Source organism: Pseudonaja textilis, chromosome 12 (assembly GCF_049901715.1).
Source record: "Pseudonaja textilis isolate UNSWEBS1 chromosome 12, rPseTex1.2, whole genome shotgun sequence".
NCBI classification, from domain to species: Eukaryota; Metazoa; Chordata; class Lepidosauria; order Squamata; family Elapidae; genus Pseudonaja; species Pseudonaja textilis.
Window position 1 is genome coordinate 13,664,289 of NC_142001.1, and position 17,018 is coordinate 13,681,306.

At 36.9% G+C, this 17,018-nt stretch overlaps 1 protein-coding gene across 3 annotated transcripts in view; it reads right to left on the minus strand.

The window, feature by feature from the left end:
• DIAPH2 (diaphanous related formin 2) overlaps positions 1 to 17,018 on the minus strand; it is a 262,348-nt gene that overhangs the window by 200,156 nt on the left and 45,174 nt on the right. For all 3 annotated transcript variants that reach the window (XM_087941081.1, XM_087941079.1, XM_087941082.1), the window contains 6 exons: positions 16,895 to 16,964; positions 15,488 to 15,624; positions 13,778 to 13,886; positions 8,922 to 9,032; positions 1,253 to 1,371; positions 446 to 562 (listed from right to left, as the gene is read on the minus strand). In XM_087941081.1, coding sequence (XP_087797207.1) covers positions 446 to 562; positions 1,253 to 1,371; positions 8,922 to 9,032; positions 13,778 to 13,886; positions 15,488 to 15,624; positions 16,895 to 16,964 — 663 coding nt within the window. The remainder of the gene's footprint in view (positions 1 to 445; positions 563 to 1,252; positions 1,372 to 8,921; positions 9,033 to 13,777; positions 13,887 to 15,487; positions 15,625 to 16,894; positions 16,965 to 17,018) is intronic.

The window sequence follows — 17,018 nt, forward strand, 5'->3', positions numbered from 1 at the left end:
ACCTTTTGTAGCCACGGGCCATGGCTACGTACCCTCAAAGACTTAATTCAAGATTTGAAACATAACATTTCTTCAAGCCTTTGTGGACCTACCACAACATGGTGGCCCCTCAGGTGTCCACAAACCACAAGTTGAGAAGGACTGGTGTAATCTATCTAATGATTGGGTAAGATAATTCGAATTTAAGCTTACGCAGTCCTCATGCCTAAAGTTTTCTGGTGATTTAAACAAAAGGTCTGTTTGATCTCCCACAAAAATACAGTGGGATCTTCTCCCTAATGGAATCAACTCGAAAGCGTTAGCAATTAATTTTCCAATGTTTCTTTGATACTTTCTACCCGAAAAGAAAGGTGGGAATCCACATTTCCTTTATTAGATGGCATGCTCATTTAATTAAGCAACGGGATGTGCCATGAAAACATGAAAAGCAAAATAGCTGGCTTACCGTACATAATAATCATTCCTAATGAGTAACAAATGCTGTAAAATTGATAGAAAGTAGTTTTCTGATGTTGTTTCTTTCAACATATTATACAGCAAGTGGTAAACTTCATTAATATCAGTAAAAAAGACCATTAAGGAAATGTCAGAATAGATAAACCATAATTACTGCATTTTTGGAAACTCAACACTGAAAGAGTCTTGAAAATTCTTCTACTGGGTTACCAAATATTGGGACACTAACTTCGAACCTAAACTGGGACACGTATTTTAAACCTCCATTTATTGCTATAACAAAAAGTTAAAGTAACATTTTAAATGCTATTAAGTTTGCAATGTTTAAATGTAATATAATGTAATGATCTTTATATTTACTGCTAAAAATAAGATGCCTGTTTCATTTTGCAATATAATTGTCCAAAATTAACAATACCTCTATCTCTTTAAATTTTTAAAATGTATTAAAATAATTAACAAAATAAATGCATAACTGTAAAGTTATTGTGTGACTTAAACAAAACCACAAGGTTTGATTTAGCTCCCCCCAAAAACACTAATATAAATCAAATAATCTGTTTAGTACCAAGAAGAAAATTCAAAACAAGTTCATGTGTGACTCATTTAACAATAATCTTAATTGACCCACACATCCTAAATAATTATCACCATTCCTAATTTATTTGCAAAAACAGTACCTTTTCCTAAACCCTAACGAAACTTATTCTGTTTTCAATCCTTTCTCGTTCTCTGTTACCATTCAGTTCTAAGAAAAACAGTATATATATTATTATTATTATTTTAAAAAGGATATTCCATTTCCACTTTGATGTCATTGAGACGATGGGCCAATTCAATTAAATCTTCCTCTTTGTTTTCATCAAATACTTTCAACTGAATATCAAGTTCTTCATTCTCCTTCTCTTTTAGGTCCTAGTATTTCATAAAGCAATTTGAACGAATTACATCTTCTCAATGTATGGTGCCATAAAGCATAAACAAATATTAAACACTCGTTCATTTTTCAACTTTGTACCTGCCTGCATCTGGAAAAGTCTGATGGAAATTGAAACTGACTGAATTTCAAACAATATGGTGAGGATTCTTTCTATCCTATTTACATTTGTGATTCTGTTCCATTGTAATAAAATGCAGACAATTCAGAATCTTCAATGTTTTATATCTAACAAAACAAGTCCATAACTTGGATGCACATCCCAAACAAATATTTGACAAGACCAAATAAAAAATTGCTCCAATGTAATGGTTCAATACCATCTTAACCATTATGACACAGAGTTATAATTAAATTATTTAAAACATTTGTTATCTTGATATATTCAACCACAACTGCTCAGGAACCTGTATGTTACTTGGTAAAACTGCTGGTAACATCACTATAAAAATTGTTAGTCTATCCCTAGAAATGAGCAATTAAATAATCTCTTATACCCAAGCATCTTATGTATAAATTCAAACCACAACTATTATCTTAAATTGCAAAGAATATTATTTTCAAGTCTCTTTAGCTTCAACTTAGTAGCAGTGATATATTGTCTGCCACATGAAATCTGTCCACAATATTGATACTGACAGCATGTAATGTTCTGAATTCTACGAATGGACCAGTTATATCAAATTCATTTCTCGGGTTCATTTGCTGTTGTGACATATTATTTTTGGCAGAACAGTTTATTTCTAATGCTGCAATTCTTCCTTTTAAGACAGCAATTTGTAACCTTTTTATAACAAACAGTATGTATAAAACCAACAGAAAAAGCATATAGTAAAATCTTCTCAGGAAAAAAATAAATGCATAAAATAAAATAGAGATTAATTATTGGTTTATCTTGGTTTATTTTTCTTGTAAAACATCCAGTGCCACGTTTTTTGAAGTGGACAGCCATGTAAATTCTTTAAAGTAACAGATAAATAATATAAATTGTATTACAAAGGAAGCCAATTATATTGACAAAGAATGATCAAACTTACAAAGAGACAACACATTAATGTATGTTTCTTTATTAATCCACTAAATAAATGGCAAAACAATAAATACATTTAAAATAACTACAAATTAAAATAAGTGTTTTGGATTTTAGAGTCTATAAATCATGCTGCCTATTTTCGTTTTGTTTTTCTACTCTACCTGAGAATTGTTGGAGATAAAATTATGCTGTCCTGATAGCTATATAGTCCTCATTTACTTAAATGGTAATTACATAACATTAATATCAATCATTAAAAATCACAAAATAGGTTTTCCACCGGTGTATGCAGTTTCTATTAATTAATGTACTGTGCTATTAAAAAAAATTGTATCATGGTAGTGAATTTTAAAGCTCACACCAGATACCTTTTAATTCTAATACAAGTAATTATGGATTTATATCAAATTAATGTGGCCTAAATTCAAGTACTGTTTAAATATTACTGTTGGGTTTTATTTGCAGTGCACTTGACATACACACATCTAAACTTTTATAGCACTGGCAAATCATTTGGATTAATATGTTGCCTTGAAGTTATTTTACTACGATGTTTTTAATCCTCTAGCTTTCCAGTAACGCTTCATAATCACACTCAAAGTTGGCAATAGAAGAAGCAGGAAGATGAGGCGTGGAGTGTACATTAAAAATCTCAATAATGTGGAGTCTCGTTAGCCATGAAGAAAACAACTGATCAAGTACGGTTCTTTTGATTTGCCTATTGTCAGCTCTGCTATCTTCAGCTTCTTCGTTTTGCTGGCTTCCTGCCCTAAATCACAAGGGAGGAGGGAGGAATTTGGGGCATTAATGTGTGGGCCTGGGAATGAGATGACAAACAGTAGGAGGGGAGACATGTTGACAAGAACCAGAGGTGCCAAACCAGATTAAAACAACTGCCAAGGACACATGACCTGGGAATTGAATGTGAAACTGCAGTGAGAGGCATCAAACTTCTCGGCCATTTCCAAAATATCAAAAAGGCATACTATTGGTCACCGATGGGCTGGTCAAGGGCCAGGAAAGGGGAGAAAGTGTAACTTTTGTGTGGGAATATACAGATCTAGCTTTACTTTCACTGCAGTCACTTAACTTTAGTAAAAAAAAAAAAAAAGCCTATCACTTCAATCAAAGGGAATCAAGGGTCTTTCTTTCCTAAATGTCTAAGTTGGGGCAGGTCTGACACCTATCAAGAAGTAGTTTGGATACATAATGCCATATTAGTTTACTTACTTACTTGTAAAATGTATTGGCAACCCATCTTACCATAGGGTAATTCTAGTCAGCTTACAATCATAAAAATATGTTGATGCATGAACAATGAAAAACATAATTAAAATCAACATTAAAACCTAAGGACACATGGGGAGGATGAGAGTGGAGTGGTGGGAGATGGGATCTGTTGTTACTTGATCAACCACCTCTTTTGTGCTGTACTCCCATTGGGGCCCCAGGCCAATTGACAGAACCAGGTCTTCTGGTGGCCTTAATATGGTGGAGGTCTGTATAGATTCTCCGTCATGCAGGTCATGGTCGTCCCAAAAGTGCTTTTTCAGGAGACAACTGGACTTTCTTGTTTTTTTTTTCTTTGAAGACATTTCGCTTCTCATCCAAGAAGCTTCCTTAATATGGTGATTGTTTCATTGTTTTGAAGGTTCATACACTGAATGTTTTAAAAATGATGTTATAGAAATATTTCAAATAAAAAAATAATGTAGTAGTAAAGACTTGTCCTTTCTTTCAAGGATTGGTAGAAAGACAATAGGATTATTTGCAAGGAAAAGAAGCATTTTGAATGCATCACAAATACTTATGCTGTTTAAAAACTTTTTAAATACACCATAAATACTACGCTATCATCTAATGATTATAAGAATATGATATGTGATATCACAAATGCCCACGAAGAACTCTAGTAAGTTACTAGAGCCATAAATTTGGTCTGGATAAGAATTTTCCTATCTAAAATAAGAAATGTACTTAATTCTGAAATAGTCCTATTGACAAGTAAAGCTATATTAAGATTATCTAGACTCAATAGGATATGTGTGTGTGTGTGTGTATGTTTGTGTGTGTGTGTGTGTGTGTGTGTGTGTGTGTATGTGTGTGTGTATATATATATATATAGTATTCAGCTTTGTTCGGGTATTTTCCCACGTCATTATAGTTGTGCTTTTAAAGTTGTAGCAACGTTTCGGCAGAATCTCATCTTATGTATAGTGTTCGTCATATCGGGCTTCTGTATAGTGTTCATATATATATATATATATATATATATATATATATATATATATATATATATATATATATATTGAAAGATTGTCTGATCATTAGATTAGTAACATCTCCCCATTTTTGCTTTTATAGATATTTAGATTTTATTAATCTCAGCCACTCTTTCAACTGAACACAGAAAGGTAATTCTGTTTTAATGTGCCCTAAATTCTTCTTTTTAAGTGGTATAATTATTATCATAAATTATATTCGTTAAAAGCCATTGTGGTGATTTGAGATCCTGAACAAGAGAACCTGCAGTTGTAAGAATAAAAGATTTAATTAAACCTGTACATCTGTCAGTCATGAGGGTTTGCTAAAAAAATTGGCTGCACAATAGCTCTTCTCAAAAACTACTGTGTAATTGATCAAAGTTAACCATGTTACTAAATTTATCCAATTATTAAATGTTAAATGATAAAGGAAGGTAATAATTTACAGGATGAATGATTTCATCCAGTACACTATTACCTTCCTTTATCATTATGTGTACTTTATTTATTTTTTATTAAAATTGGAACCTTAAGTCACTGGGCAAATTAAAATCCAAATTATGGGAAAGATGTAAAACCATCTTGATTTGCAATCTGTTATGTCAACTGCACTTTGTGGAGATACAGAAATTAAAAACATAACTGTTTCTCTTTGAAATGTGGAGAAAATAATAGTAATACTTTCAAACAGAAGAAAAAAAAACACCTTACATCAATATATCGTGTTTTGCTGTGCTATGAAAAGCAATGTTTCATATTATGTTTCAACATGGTAATCATCAAGAAAAGTGCGGTGAGGTTATGGCTCGCCATATTACCAGTATATATTGTATTGTTCCGCTATGTAGCTCTGCAATCATAGAATCCATTTATTTTTCCAACCTCTTTCTTTTGAGGGAACAAATGGAAGAGTTTGGAAGTCAGAATTTCTGAGAATCATGGCTTATCGTAAATAAACTAGTATACTATGACTTCCTTTTGCTACTTGGAACAAAAATGGCCTTGAAACAGAGATGAGCATTGCTCCCAAAGTTGGCTATGGCTAGAGGAGTAAAATCCACAGCGAGACTCCTATCTATCTGTCCATCTGTCTGTCTGTCTATATCCATTATCTATTATCTATAATGTATATAATCTATCATTTACCCATCCGTCTATCCTTCCATCAGCTATTCTTTTTCTTTTTACCTATCCATCCATCCATCTATCTATGGTATCTATCTACGCTGTCCATCTATCTATCGATCTACCTATCGATCTACCTATCTATCATCTTATCTACCTATCTATAATCTATCTATCCATCTATCCATCCATCTATGTATCAATATATCTATTTTGCATTTGTGATACGTTAACATTTTTAAACAGCATAATGGAAGGAAAAGTTAATTTCAAAGATGAAACATTTGCATAAGAATGGAAATGTTTATTTTTGACAGTTTAGTCAATGACACTTTCCAGTTATTTAACAAAGGGGAAAAAAGTGAGGGAAGCAAAGATCTGAGGAAATATAGAACACCTATCATCCTAACTGGATGCCTTCACATGGCAAAATTTCCTCCCAGGTCCCCAAGTGTCATACTTGAACTTCAGAAGGAAGGTGATCTCCCAAGGTACCATTTAATAATCTGAATTTAAAGCTTTACAGGAAAGTTGTACTCAGCATTACCTAGCAACTTGCCAAGTCATCCCATCTCTTCTCATGCTATAAAAATGTATTAGAGGGTGACATGAGAGAGGGAAGAAGACGGAGGGAGGGAGAGGGAGGAAGGGAAAGAGAGGGAGGGAGGGAGAAAGAGAGAGGGGGGAGAGGGAGGGAGAATGAGAGGGAGGGAGGGAGGGAGAACAAGAGGGAGAAAGGGAGGGTGAGAGAAGTGGAGAGGGAGCGGGATGAAGGGAGAGAGAGGGAGGGAGGGAGAGAGAGGGGGGGAGAGGGAGGGAGAATGAGAGGGAGGGAGGGAGAATGAGAGAGGGAGAGAGAAAGGGAGGGTGAGAGAAGGGGAGAGGGAGAGGGAGGGAAGGTACCATTTAGTAATCTGAATTTACAAGCTTTACAGGAAAGTTGTACTCAGCATTAACTAGCAACTTGCCAAGTCATCCCATCTCTTCTCAACAAGAGTTGAGATGACCTAAAAGATGTTCTACAACAACTCTCTTGAAGCCACTCTAATCCAAGTCCAACTTAAGATCTAGGAAAATGGGCTTTTAAAGAAAGGGCACACTGATTAAATTGAAATAATGGATTTCTTGTTTTAGTAATGAAATAATTCACTGGAGATCTGAGAACATGTTATATAAAAGCTCCAAGAAAAGGAGGTGACACATTTTCAGATCTCCACAGCTAAACATATTACTTTTACTGCTTTTGCATGATGAAATGCCAAATGTTCAGGGCTGTAAAAAGTTATTGCTGCATGCCATAAAATGCAAAAGGGGTTTGCTGAGGCAAACACAATTGCTGCAGATTTCCATGTCAACCACCTGTACCCATTTAATACCTTTAAGAATCGACTAGCAACTAGCATGTTATATAAAAAAAAAAAATGCAGAGCCTGTAATTAGGTATAGATGTTATGCAGTTGTACAAATATCTAGGAACACCCCTTGACTCTTATATGGGTTATCAGGTTTAAATCACTTTTCATGAAACCTATGTGATTTTTCTTTTTTTACCCATAGACATTCAGGACTTAAATTCTTCTGTACAATGGCTTAATCCCAATAGGTAATCATCTTTTCTATTTAATAGAAGAAGTGTCTAACCATATGGGCTTTTTTAAATAGCTGGCTAAAATAAACCACACTGCTCAATTGAAGAACAATTCTCGACTCAATGATGCTCTTCCACTTATTTCAGATAACTTGTAAAATGGTTTTCTTCATTGTTCCAGAATGAAGATGCTACTAAATCATGATTAAACAGAAGACCAACATCCTCTGGCCATCCTTTCTGCAATGAGTCTTACCCAAGCCAACTTTTTAAATTGATGCTTTATGCCTAAGGAATTGGAATATTGTAAATTACTGCTTTGTTAACAAATGACCAGAACAAAGTCTTTTGATTCTGGAAACATTCCCAATATTCTTCAAAAATAGTCAATTTTCTCTAGGACAGGGATTGAATTTGCATTGTTAAGAACCAATTTATGATGTGGCATTTTGTTTGCCTTAAATCCTTTTCATCTATGTTACAAACAAGCTACTTATTCCCATTTATTTCTCCAACAGATTGCTTGGGAATCAAAATCAGCTGCTGCTGATTACAGTTTAATTTTGAAAGGATTAGATGAAGACCAACAGTTATATAGTTCCTTTTCTAACTGGCCTCAGTAGAACAATATGAGCAAATAATGAATTCCTTCTGTGCATTTCTAATAAGTGAAATTGAAAGTGATATCCAGGCTGAGCCTGAGGGAGGAATCAAACACATCATCTGTCTCGAATCCTCTCGCACCCACAAGGTCTAGCCCACCTTGACTTATTTAATGCCAATTCGCTTTGACTGTTAGTAGTTCAGATTCTTGTAGAGAACTTTAGCATACAATAAACCTATATATTCACTTGAACTCCCTGGACTCCTGATTTCCTGCACTGGATAGAAATATTTCATTTGCTGCATTTCTTAACAAGGACTCTGCAGCTGTTCTTTCTCAACTTAAAAATAGAAAATAGCTTTTTTTTTCCTTCAAAATTTAAGGGGATTTTTTTTATATATATGAAGAGCTTCTCTGATAAGATATGCAGTATGTGATACACAAAATATGCTTTTCTTACCTAAAGAAGTATAAACACATATATAACATTAACAGTGAGTACAAGAAGAACAGTTATAGTTTACCATAAATGCAAAAGCCATCAATTATTTACACTTAGAAGTCATTTTGGAATCAGGATTTAAAGCTTAAAGCCAGTCTAAGTTTCATTTAAACTTTGATTCTCCCTATCATAAGTTCATGGCACTATTAACTATCCAACACATACTTTAAAATTCCCCACATCAATAAAAGTGAGTGTAAGCGATCATTTGTCATAAAAAGAAAATTATTTTTCACTGTTGAACATTTTTAATGCTGCGGCATTCTGCTTCCCTTTCACAATGATTAAAAATGATAAAGAACCATTAAGGCCAAGCTTCGCCATATCTTGCAAGTCTTTTGTAAGATTTATAATCACAAAGCAAGCAATTACAGAATCTGGTGCATTAGCACTTCTATTGCAAGTAACTTACTGGTAATATTTTCTTTAGCCCACAGCGCAGGAATTCATTTCTCAAATGTACCCTAAAATCAAGCTCTTCTGGAGAAGTGACGAGGGCGTTTATGAACTGCATGCAGGCAACCTGAAAATAGAAGTTATAGTTAATGTAGCTTATTAGGATCGGCACACCCAATGCACTTGTGCAATAAAATTGGAGAAAAGAACAAAGAGATGTATATTTTAACTAACCAGAAAGAGTGGGGAGAAGAGCAACAAGGTTGATTAGGGAACTGGAGGCTAAATTGTAGGAAGAACGGTTGAAGGAACTGGGTATGTCTAGTCTAATGAAGAGAATGACTAGAGAGGACATGACAGCAATGCCTCAGTATCTAAGAGGCTTCCACAAAGAAGTGGGAGTCAACCTATTTTCCAAAGCACCAGAAGGCAGGACAAGAAGCAATGTCTGGGAGCTCGTCAAAGAGAGATCCAACCTAGAACTAAGGATAAATGTCCTGACAGTGAGAACAATCCATCAATGGAAGAAGCTTTCCTCCAGAAATTGTGAGTGCTCCATCATTGGAAGTTGGTAAGAAGAGACTGGACTGTCATCTGTCAGAAATGATATAGGATCTCCTGCTTGGGCGGGGGGGTTGGACTAGGTGACCTACAAGGTCCCTTCCAACTCTGTTAATCTGTTCTTGTTATTCTGTTTTGTTATTCTGTTATTACGTTAAACACTCATTTTCGAGAACAACACAGTGCTATACTTGAATATAATATTATGTGGCTCATAATGTATCCACTTATTCATACCTCTAAGAAGTGTACATTAAATGAAATGCCTTTATAGACAACCCTCGCTTACCAATCATTTATTCATTGACTGTTCAAAGTTACAGTGGTGCCGAAAATCAAGACTTAAGATCAGCCAATTGCAGTATTTCTGCAATCATGGGATTGCAATTTGGATGCTTGGCCATCAGTGCACACTAATAACAATTGCAACATCTAGTGTCCATGTGATCGCCATTTGTGAGTTTCCAACAAGCAAAGTCAATGGGGAAGCCAGCAGGAAGTTGCATATTATGGTCATGTGACACTGTGTTCAATAATTGCATCACATGCTGATCCCTATTGTGATCAGTAAGTAAGGACTCCCTGTAGCAGAAGGCTGTTGTTTGAGCAACAGATCTCATATTGTCAATACCTTTATAAAAATTAAAAGCAGAGTGAATGCTGGAAAGATTAACTGCAAACTGTGTTTAGAGCCATGGTGGCACAGTTTTAAAACTCTGAGTGGCTCAAGGTTGAGTTAGCTTTCCATTCTTCCAAGGTCGGTCAACGGAGGACCCAGATTGTTGTGGGCAATAGGCTCACTGTGTAAACTGCTCAAAGAATGCTGTAAAGCACTGTGAAGAGGTATATAAGTCTAAGTGCTATTGCTATTGCTAGAACAGGTTATTAATCCTTTTTTTTTTTTTAGCAACAAGCTCAAGATGTGCTTTTTCAAATGGATAAGTGTCCTCAAATTATTTTACCAGCACTGCAGCACTGAAATCTATAACTTGATCATCCATAAAATGAATATAATTTTAATGTATAAAACACTGTAAGTTCTTCTAAATCAACACATCCCTGCAAATGCTGTATTGTAGTGGCCTGAATTATCCTTGTTATGTTACAGCTATGACATAACTGAAGAAGCCAAAGTACATGTCCAATCAGAAATTAATAGAGAGAAAAGGTGCCATCTGCTGTGATTGTTTTTGCCAGGAGAAATTCTGACTTAATTGCTTGTATTAATACTGGTAGAGAGACCATTTCAGTTAGAGACGAGTTAATGAGTCTTGCAGTTGTACCTTCAGTCACGGAGTATGGATGTGAGAGTCATAAAAAATCAGAAAGTCCTTAAAAGAGAGTGACTTTGGAATCACTGCAACAGAGCGGATCACATGGGCAGCGTGCATAATGCTATCCGCGCTTGCTTCTATTTTAACGTTCCTGTGTTGCGTGTAAAAGCTAAACAAGTTGGATTTTCCTATTTATCTAGATCAATAGGTTGTCTCTTAAGGCCATACTAAAGACACTTATTGTGGCCTGTCAGCCCCTGGCTCTGCCAGCAGCCGAATCAGAGGAGGAGGAGGAGGAGGAGGAGGAGGAGGAGGAGGAGGAGGAGGCATCAGAGTCGGGGTCAGCATCAAGACAACCTCGGAGCTCTGAGCGGGAAGAGGGAATGGAGCTGGCATAGAGAAAGAGAGAGGGAGGGAGGGAGGGAGGGGCAGAGCCTGGACTGTCTGTCAGCCCTCAGATGGAGAGTCAACAGCCCCCAGGCCTGGAGGTGGCTGATGAGGAAGAGGAGGAACAGCTGGGTCCAGTGCCTGACGCGTGGATGCACAGAAGGCAGAGGAGAGGAGAGCAGTGGAAATCCATGGGGCGATTCTTGGGAAGAAAGAGCCACTGCTGCTAATGGGGCCCCACCCTAGCTCTGGGGATCAAAGGCAGGGGGTGTGGGACACAACTATTCATCTTCAAGCTGGAGGAACTTGTAAGCCTGTGAGAGAAACTTTTTGCCAGGGTTGCCGGCATTCCTAATAAAGAAATCTTTTGAGTTCACGTCAGAGGGTTTGTTGTGTTTGGGGAACACTGTGTGCTAAAATAAAACCCCAATTAAGTAAATTATCAATGATCCCATTTCAAAACCAAGACATTAAAACAGAACGTGATTATACTGTATTTGACATTGGCAAGATGATGTCATTATTCAAATAAAAGTTATTAGCATCAATTCTGAGCCTTCTACCCTTGAGAGAAACTGAAAATAATAACCATGGCGGTACATTCGTCCACTGGGAAGCATTTCAAGTATAGCGCTGGGAAAATCAAAAACAGGTGTATCAACATTTGATGGAGCAAAATGGCAAATTATTGACTGATGGGAAAGGGTAGAAATTCTAAAAACAAATCCTCATTTAGTCAAGGTGGCCAACCTAAACTGTTATTTAGTGTAGCATTTTATTGCATTTAGATTTGAGGGGTCTGTTTTGCTTTAAGATGTTAAAGCAAATATATCACTCTCATGTATTATTGTTGATTTTATTTACTGTTCATTTTATTTATGGTTGCAGACCATTTTTGTATTTATTCGAAGAGAAGGAGATCTTTTCCATGGGGCAAGCATGAATAGAAATTACATCCCAGAGTTTGCCTTCAAAACAGAAAAGGGATATCACTGTATCATAACCTGACCTTTGGAGAACCTAATCTTTACGGTTGGCTCCTTGTAGCACTCCAAGTTTTCATATTGTCATGTCAAGATTACAGAAATAATTCTTGTCTTATGGACTTAACCTTACAAGACAGAAGTCACAAACTCAATCCTTATCTCATTCAGGGCTTGTAGTGATTCATGTCCCAGAGACAATACGTGAGAAGATTTGCTCTTTGAACAGTAACTAACCATCCAAAGAGTTCTATTTTCCATTTTATGCTTCCAGAGAGCTTCAGAGGGAAACAATGCCTTAGCTAAAAAACACAGAAATTCTACCATTCATATATCCTACTATAATATTCCATTCATAATTGCATTGAAGTCTTGGAGAAGCATGGCCTTTAGTGCACTCAAAAGGGTTGTGAGCCTTCCTTACGAGAAGTTATTGTTGGTCTCTCTTGTTTCCTCGCAGAACTTTCATTATTCAAACTAGGTAATATCATAAGTGCACCTACCCTGTTTCCCTAAAAGTACGAGCTAAGTCCTAGCTTGATTTTTACACATGTGCCCAATATAAGCTCTCACCCCCCAAAATAAGCCCTAATTAAGATCCTGTCCACTCCAGAGTGCAGGGGTAAAAAATTAAGCTAGGGTGGGGTTGGGGGATGAAGCTTCCCTACTACTTACATACCTTTGAACAGTTGTAGCAAGCCTCACACACCCCAGCACCTGCCTTGCTGGCCCATTTCTTCTGCAGCAGGCAAGGCTTTCCTGAAAGCCTCTGGAGCTGAGAACAAAGCTCTGGATCGACCCTGAGCTCTGTTATCTGCTGCAGAGGCCTTCAGGAAAGCCTTGCTGGATGCAGAAGAAGTTCCTGAAGGTCTCCGACAGCAAAAAGGAGGCCGGGGGGCGACACACACAAGTGAAGTTAGTCAGTGGATGACATCCCCCGAAAATAAGACCTGGTGCCTTTTTTGATGGCAAAAAAATATAAGACATGGTCTTATTTTTGGGAACACACGGTAGTTTGGGTAACAAAACATCTGCAAGAAAACAACCAAACTCAGAGACTACCAAGGACCCTCCTCTTCTTCTTCCTCCCCGTCCCCCATAAACCTCACTCCCTTCCAGCACTGATGATGTTATCTACTTTGGGTAACAAAACATCTGTAAGAAAACAACCAAGCTCAGAGAGCACCAAGGACCCCTGAACTACAAAAATATTCTCCTTTATCAGTCTTCTTTAAACACAAAACTCTGGAAAAAAAATAATTACCCAAAAGGATATTTTAAAGTATGTAAAGATTTTCTCGGACTGAAAATGTATATTCTAAAATATACATCTCCTGCATAGAGAAAGGAGAAGCATTTATTTTATAATTCTATGCATTCGTAAACAGGTTTCTTTTTTTTTAAAGCCAGTAAAACAGTGAATCTCTGCAATGTATAGCAATGGGTGCTTCAAATGTGTTTATGCAGAATATAAAAGGAGATTAACGGGCTTTTCTTACTGAGATTTTTAGATGAATATTTACTTGGGATTTGAAACTTCTACCCAAAATAAGGTCACCAGAACCAAAAATTATCTACAGTCATTTTAAACGTTTTTGATGCGGCTAGTAATTAAAATGCATTGTTGCCTAATCTAATTGTCTAAATTGTAATCCAAGAAATCCTACCTGTAATTGCAGAGCTTCATGATTTTCGAGCCCTTCCACTATGTTAGCAAATCGTTCTCCGTTATTCCTCTCAGCTGCAATTGTTATAGCTCCTAAAATTTTGTCGAGCCTGTAATAGAGATTTATTTCAATGGGTTGTAAAGTTATGCACGTACTTTAACAGACTATTTAAAAATCACACCTTAGATTCTTAAAGGACTTTTTTTTTTTTTTTGCCTCTTTGGTAGCAAATTGATTTAAAAACCAACACCTAAAACGCAATCTGCTACTAATCAAGGAAATAAATCTTTTGAGTTTGCTTGTTGTTCCTTCAATTCTTAAATAAAGTCAGATTATTTAAGGCTTGGATCCTTAAGTAACTAACTTGAAAAAATTCACGGGAGAAAAATGACTCTATCTTGTATTCCTCCTTGCAGGTCTCTGCTTGCATTCAAAAATTAGCCCAAATCAAATAAAATACCCCCAGCCTTGTTGCAAGAGATCGCAATAATTGGGATTTTGACTTTCTGTCACTAAGTAATGAGGTTGCAATGTGTGATGTCATGTGATAGCACTTATTAATGATGGCAGTCCTGGGCAGCACTGGTTACCATCATTAAGTGACTATCGCAGTACCCCATGTTCACATGATCACAATTTGCAACCTTCATTGCTGGCTTTCCACAACCAAAGTTAATGCGGAAGCCAGCAGGAAATCAGAAATCAAATGATGTCCTCGCTTCATGATTCGGCTTCCGCATTAACTTGACTTGTGAAAAACCAGCAATGAAGCTTGCAACTTTTGATCATGCGAACATGGAATACTGCGATAATCAGAATTTCAAAGTCCAGTGGTAACCGCCACTCTTTTGGCACTGTCACAAGTTTGAACGGATGGTTGTTAAACAAGGACCACCTGCTCATCCAAATGGTGCTCTCTAGCAATTCATGCATGGTCTCTTTAATCTAGGAGAGAGCAGATGTGTTTATCCTTCAGATGAGTAGTCATAAAAGAACTCTTAAATCTGTTTGGAAATCAACAAGAGGAAACATATGGAGGTCAATGTATTAAAGCAAAATTAAATTGATAATGACAGAGATTGCCCTAAAATATGGTGTTGTGGCCTACCGGCCGGCCACCCTTTCAGCAACCAAATCAGAGGAGGAGGAGGAGGAGGAGGAGGAGGAGGAGGAGGAGGAGGAGGAGGAGGAGGAGGAGGAGGAGGCAGCATGGAGGATCAGGGTCAACCTGGGAGCTCTGAGGGAAAAGAGGGAATGAAGCTGTCAGAGATAGGGACAGAGCCTTAGCCATCAAAAGGAGAGTCAACAGCCCCCAGGTCTGGAGGTGGCTGATGAGGAAGAGGAGGAACAGCTGGGTCCAGTGCCTGACGCATGGATGCCCAGAAGGCAGAGGAGAGGAGAACAGTGGAAATTTATGGGCTGGTCCTCGGGACAGAAGAGCCACCACTGCTAGCGAAGCCCCACCCTAGCTCTGGGAATAAAAGGCAGGGGGTGGAGATGAATAGGTGTGGCAGACAACTATTCATCTTCTGGCTGGATGGACTTGTTATTAGCCTACAAGGTAAAACTTTTTGCTGGGGCTACCGGCATTCCTAATAAAGGAATCTTTTGAGTTCACTTCAGAGGGTTTGTCGTGTTTGGAGAGCTGTGTCAGAACATGGGGTTTAAAAATTATTTCATTAATACACTTAATATTTTACTGTTACTTACATGTTTTCTTCTCCAACGATACAAATGGCAGAGAGTATTTTGACGGTTTCGGTCATCATGTTTGGTTGCTTTGGATCAATTGCTCTGGCAAGTAAGAGAAGGCTTCGTTCGTCTCCCAGTATTCTTTGTAGTCCATACTTGAAAGGGGAGAAGGAATGGTTTAAAAGATATGAGATTGCAGCACACTCAGTCTTCAAGTCTTACAATCCCTAAACAACGCTCATCAATTTGACATTCACTAAGTGTTGTGCCTTATGATTCTTGAGGAATGTATCTTTTCTTTTATCAATACAGAGTATTTGCACCAAGACAAATTCCTTGTGTGTCCAACCACACTTGGCCAATAAAGAATTCTATTCTATTTTAAAAAGATGATGTGTTTATCAAAACATTGCAAATGTGTATTTTTGGCTATGCTTATCAGGGAGATAATTGTATTTCATGATGGAAACACAGCTTGAATGCTACATAGCTTGTTATTTCCCTGCCTATGTTCTCTTAATCCTGTCTTTTTTTTTTTTTTTCTATGAAAAAGGAAATTTCCCTAGAAAATTAAAATTTTAAGTCTTGCCAGCGATAAGACAAACCACATGGAAGTAAAACCAGAAGGACATTTTGGTTTCTCTGTATATTTCTGAACATCCCTTTAGAAATACCCTGGGAATAATTCTAGTAGCTCAAGGGCACTTCCACACCCTCACATAGCCCCCTACTTCCTCTTCCTAAAATTAAAGCACTCTGACCTCACTAAATTTGGCCTCCAGGTTCACAAAGAGATTGGAGAGTTTTATCTAAAGTTGGGTTACTCATACAAGTTTTATTTTTTATGATATTATCTTGGGATCCGTATCACTGAAGCTTTGTAATGAGCAGAAGGAGTGACCTTGAGGGAAAGAACAGCTGCTTCCTAGACAAAAATCAGATAAAAGAAACTTGAGTTTGGGGCAGAGCTGTAACCTGAAAAAAAAAAAAATCTCTGATGAGACCTTCCCTAGTTTTCACGAAGATAAAGGGGTGGGGAAGCGTTCCAAGATTTGGTTAGTGTATCTTCATAATAAAAGTAATATTAGCCTGCATGACTTTCGCTTTCTAGTCTGGAAGAGCTGACCTTTAAAAAATGTGCAGGTTTTAGGGTTTTTGTGTTTTTTTTCAGTTCTCATAAGAAAAGGAAATGTTTCGGTATACTTGGTAGAGTTCTCAAACCTTGAGATAACATATGAATTGGTCTCGCCTTATTCCAAATTCTTTGCTGCAATATGAAACTACAGACAAACCATCATCATTAGTAAATCAAATTTCCACTTCATTAAAGTCATCTCTTTCTTTAAAGACAGTCGTTCATTACCAGTTAAAGTGAACCTAATAGAAGCGGGGAGAATAAAAATCATCCAGGGCTGAAATTCCTACCTTATTATTCATAAACGCTTTGAGGCACTGTATAAGCTTATGTTGATTTTTCTTGTCAATACTTTCTTGCCTGAAAATTAATAATAATAACATTAACTGACGGTCCTATATTAATCACTCTTTT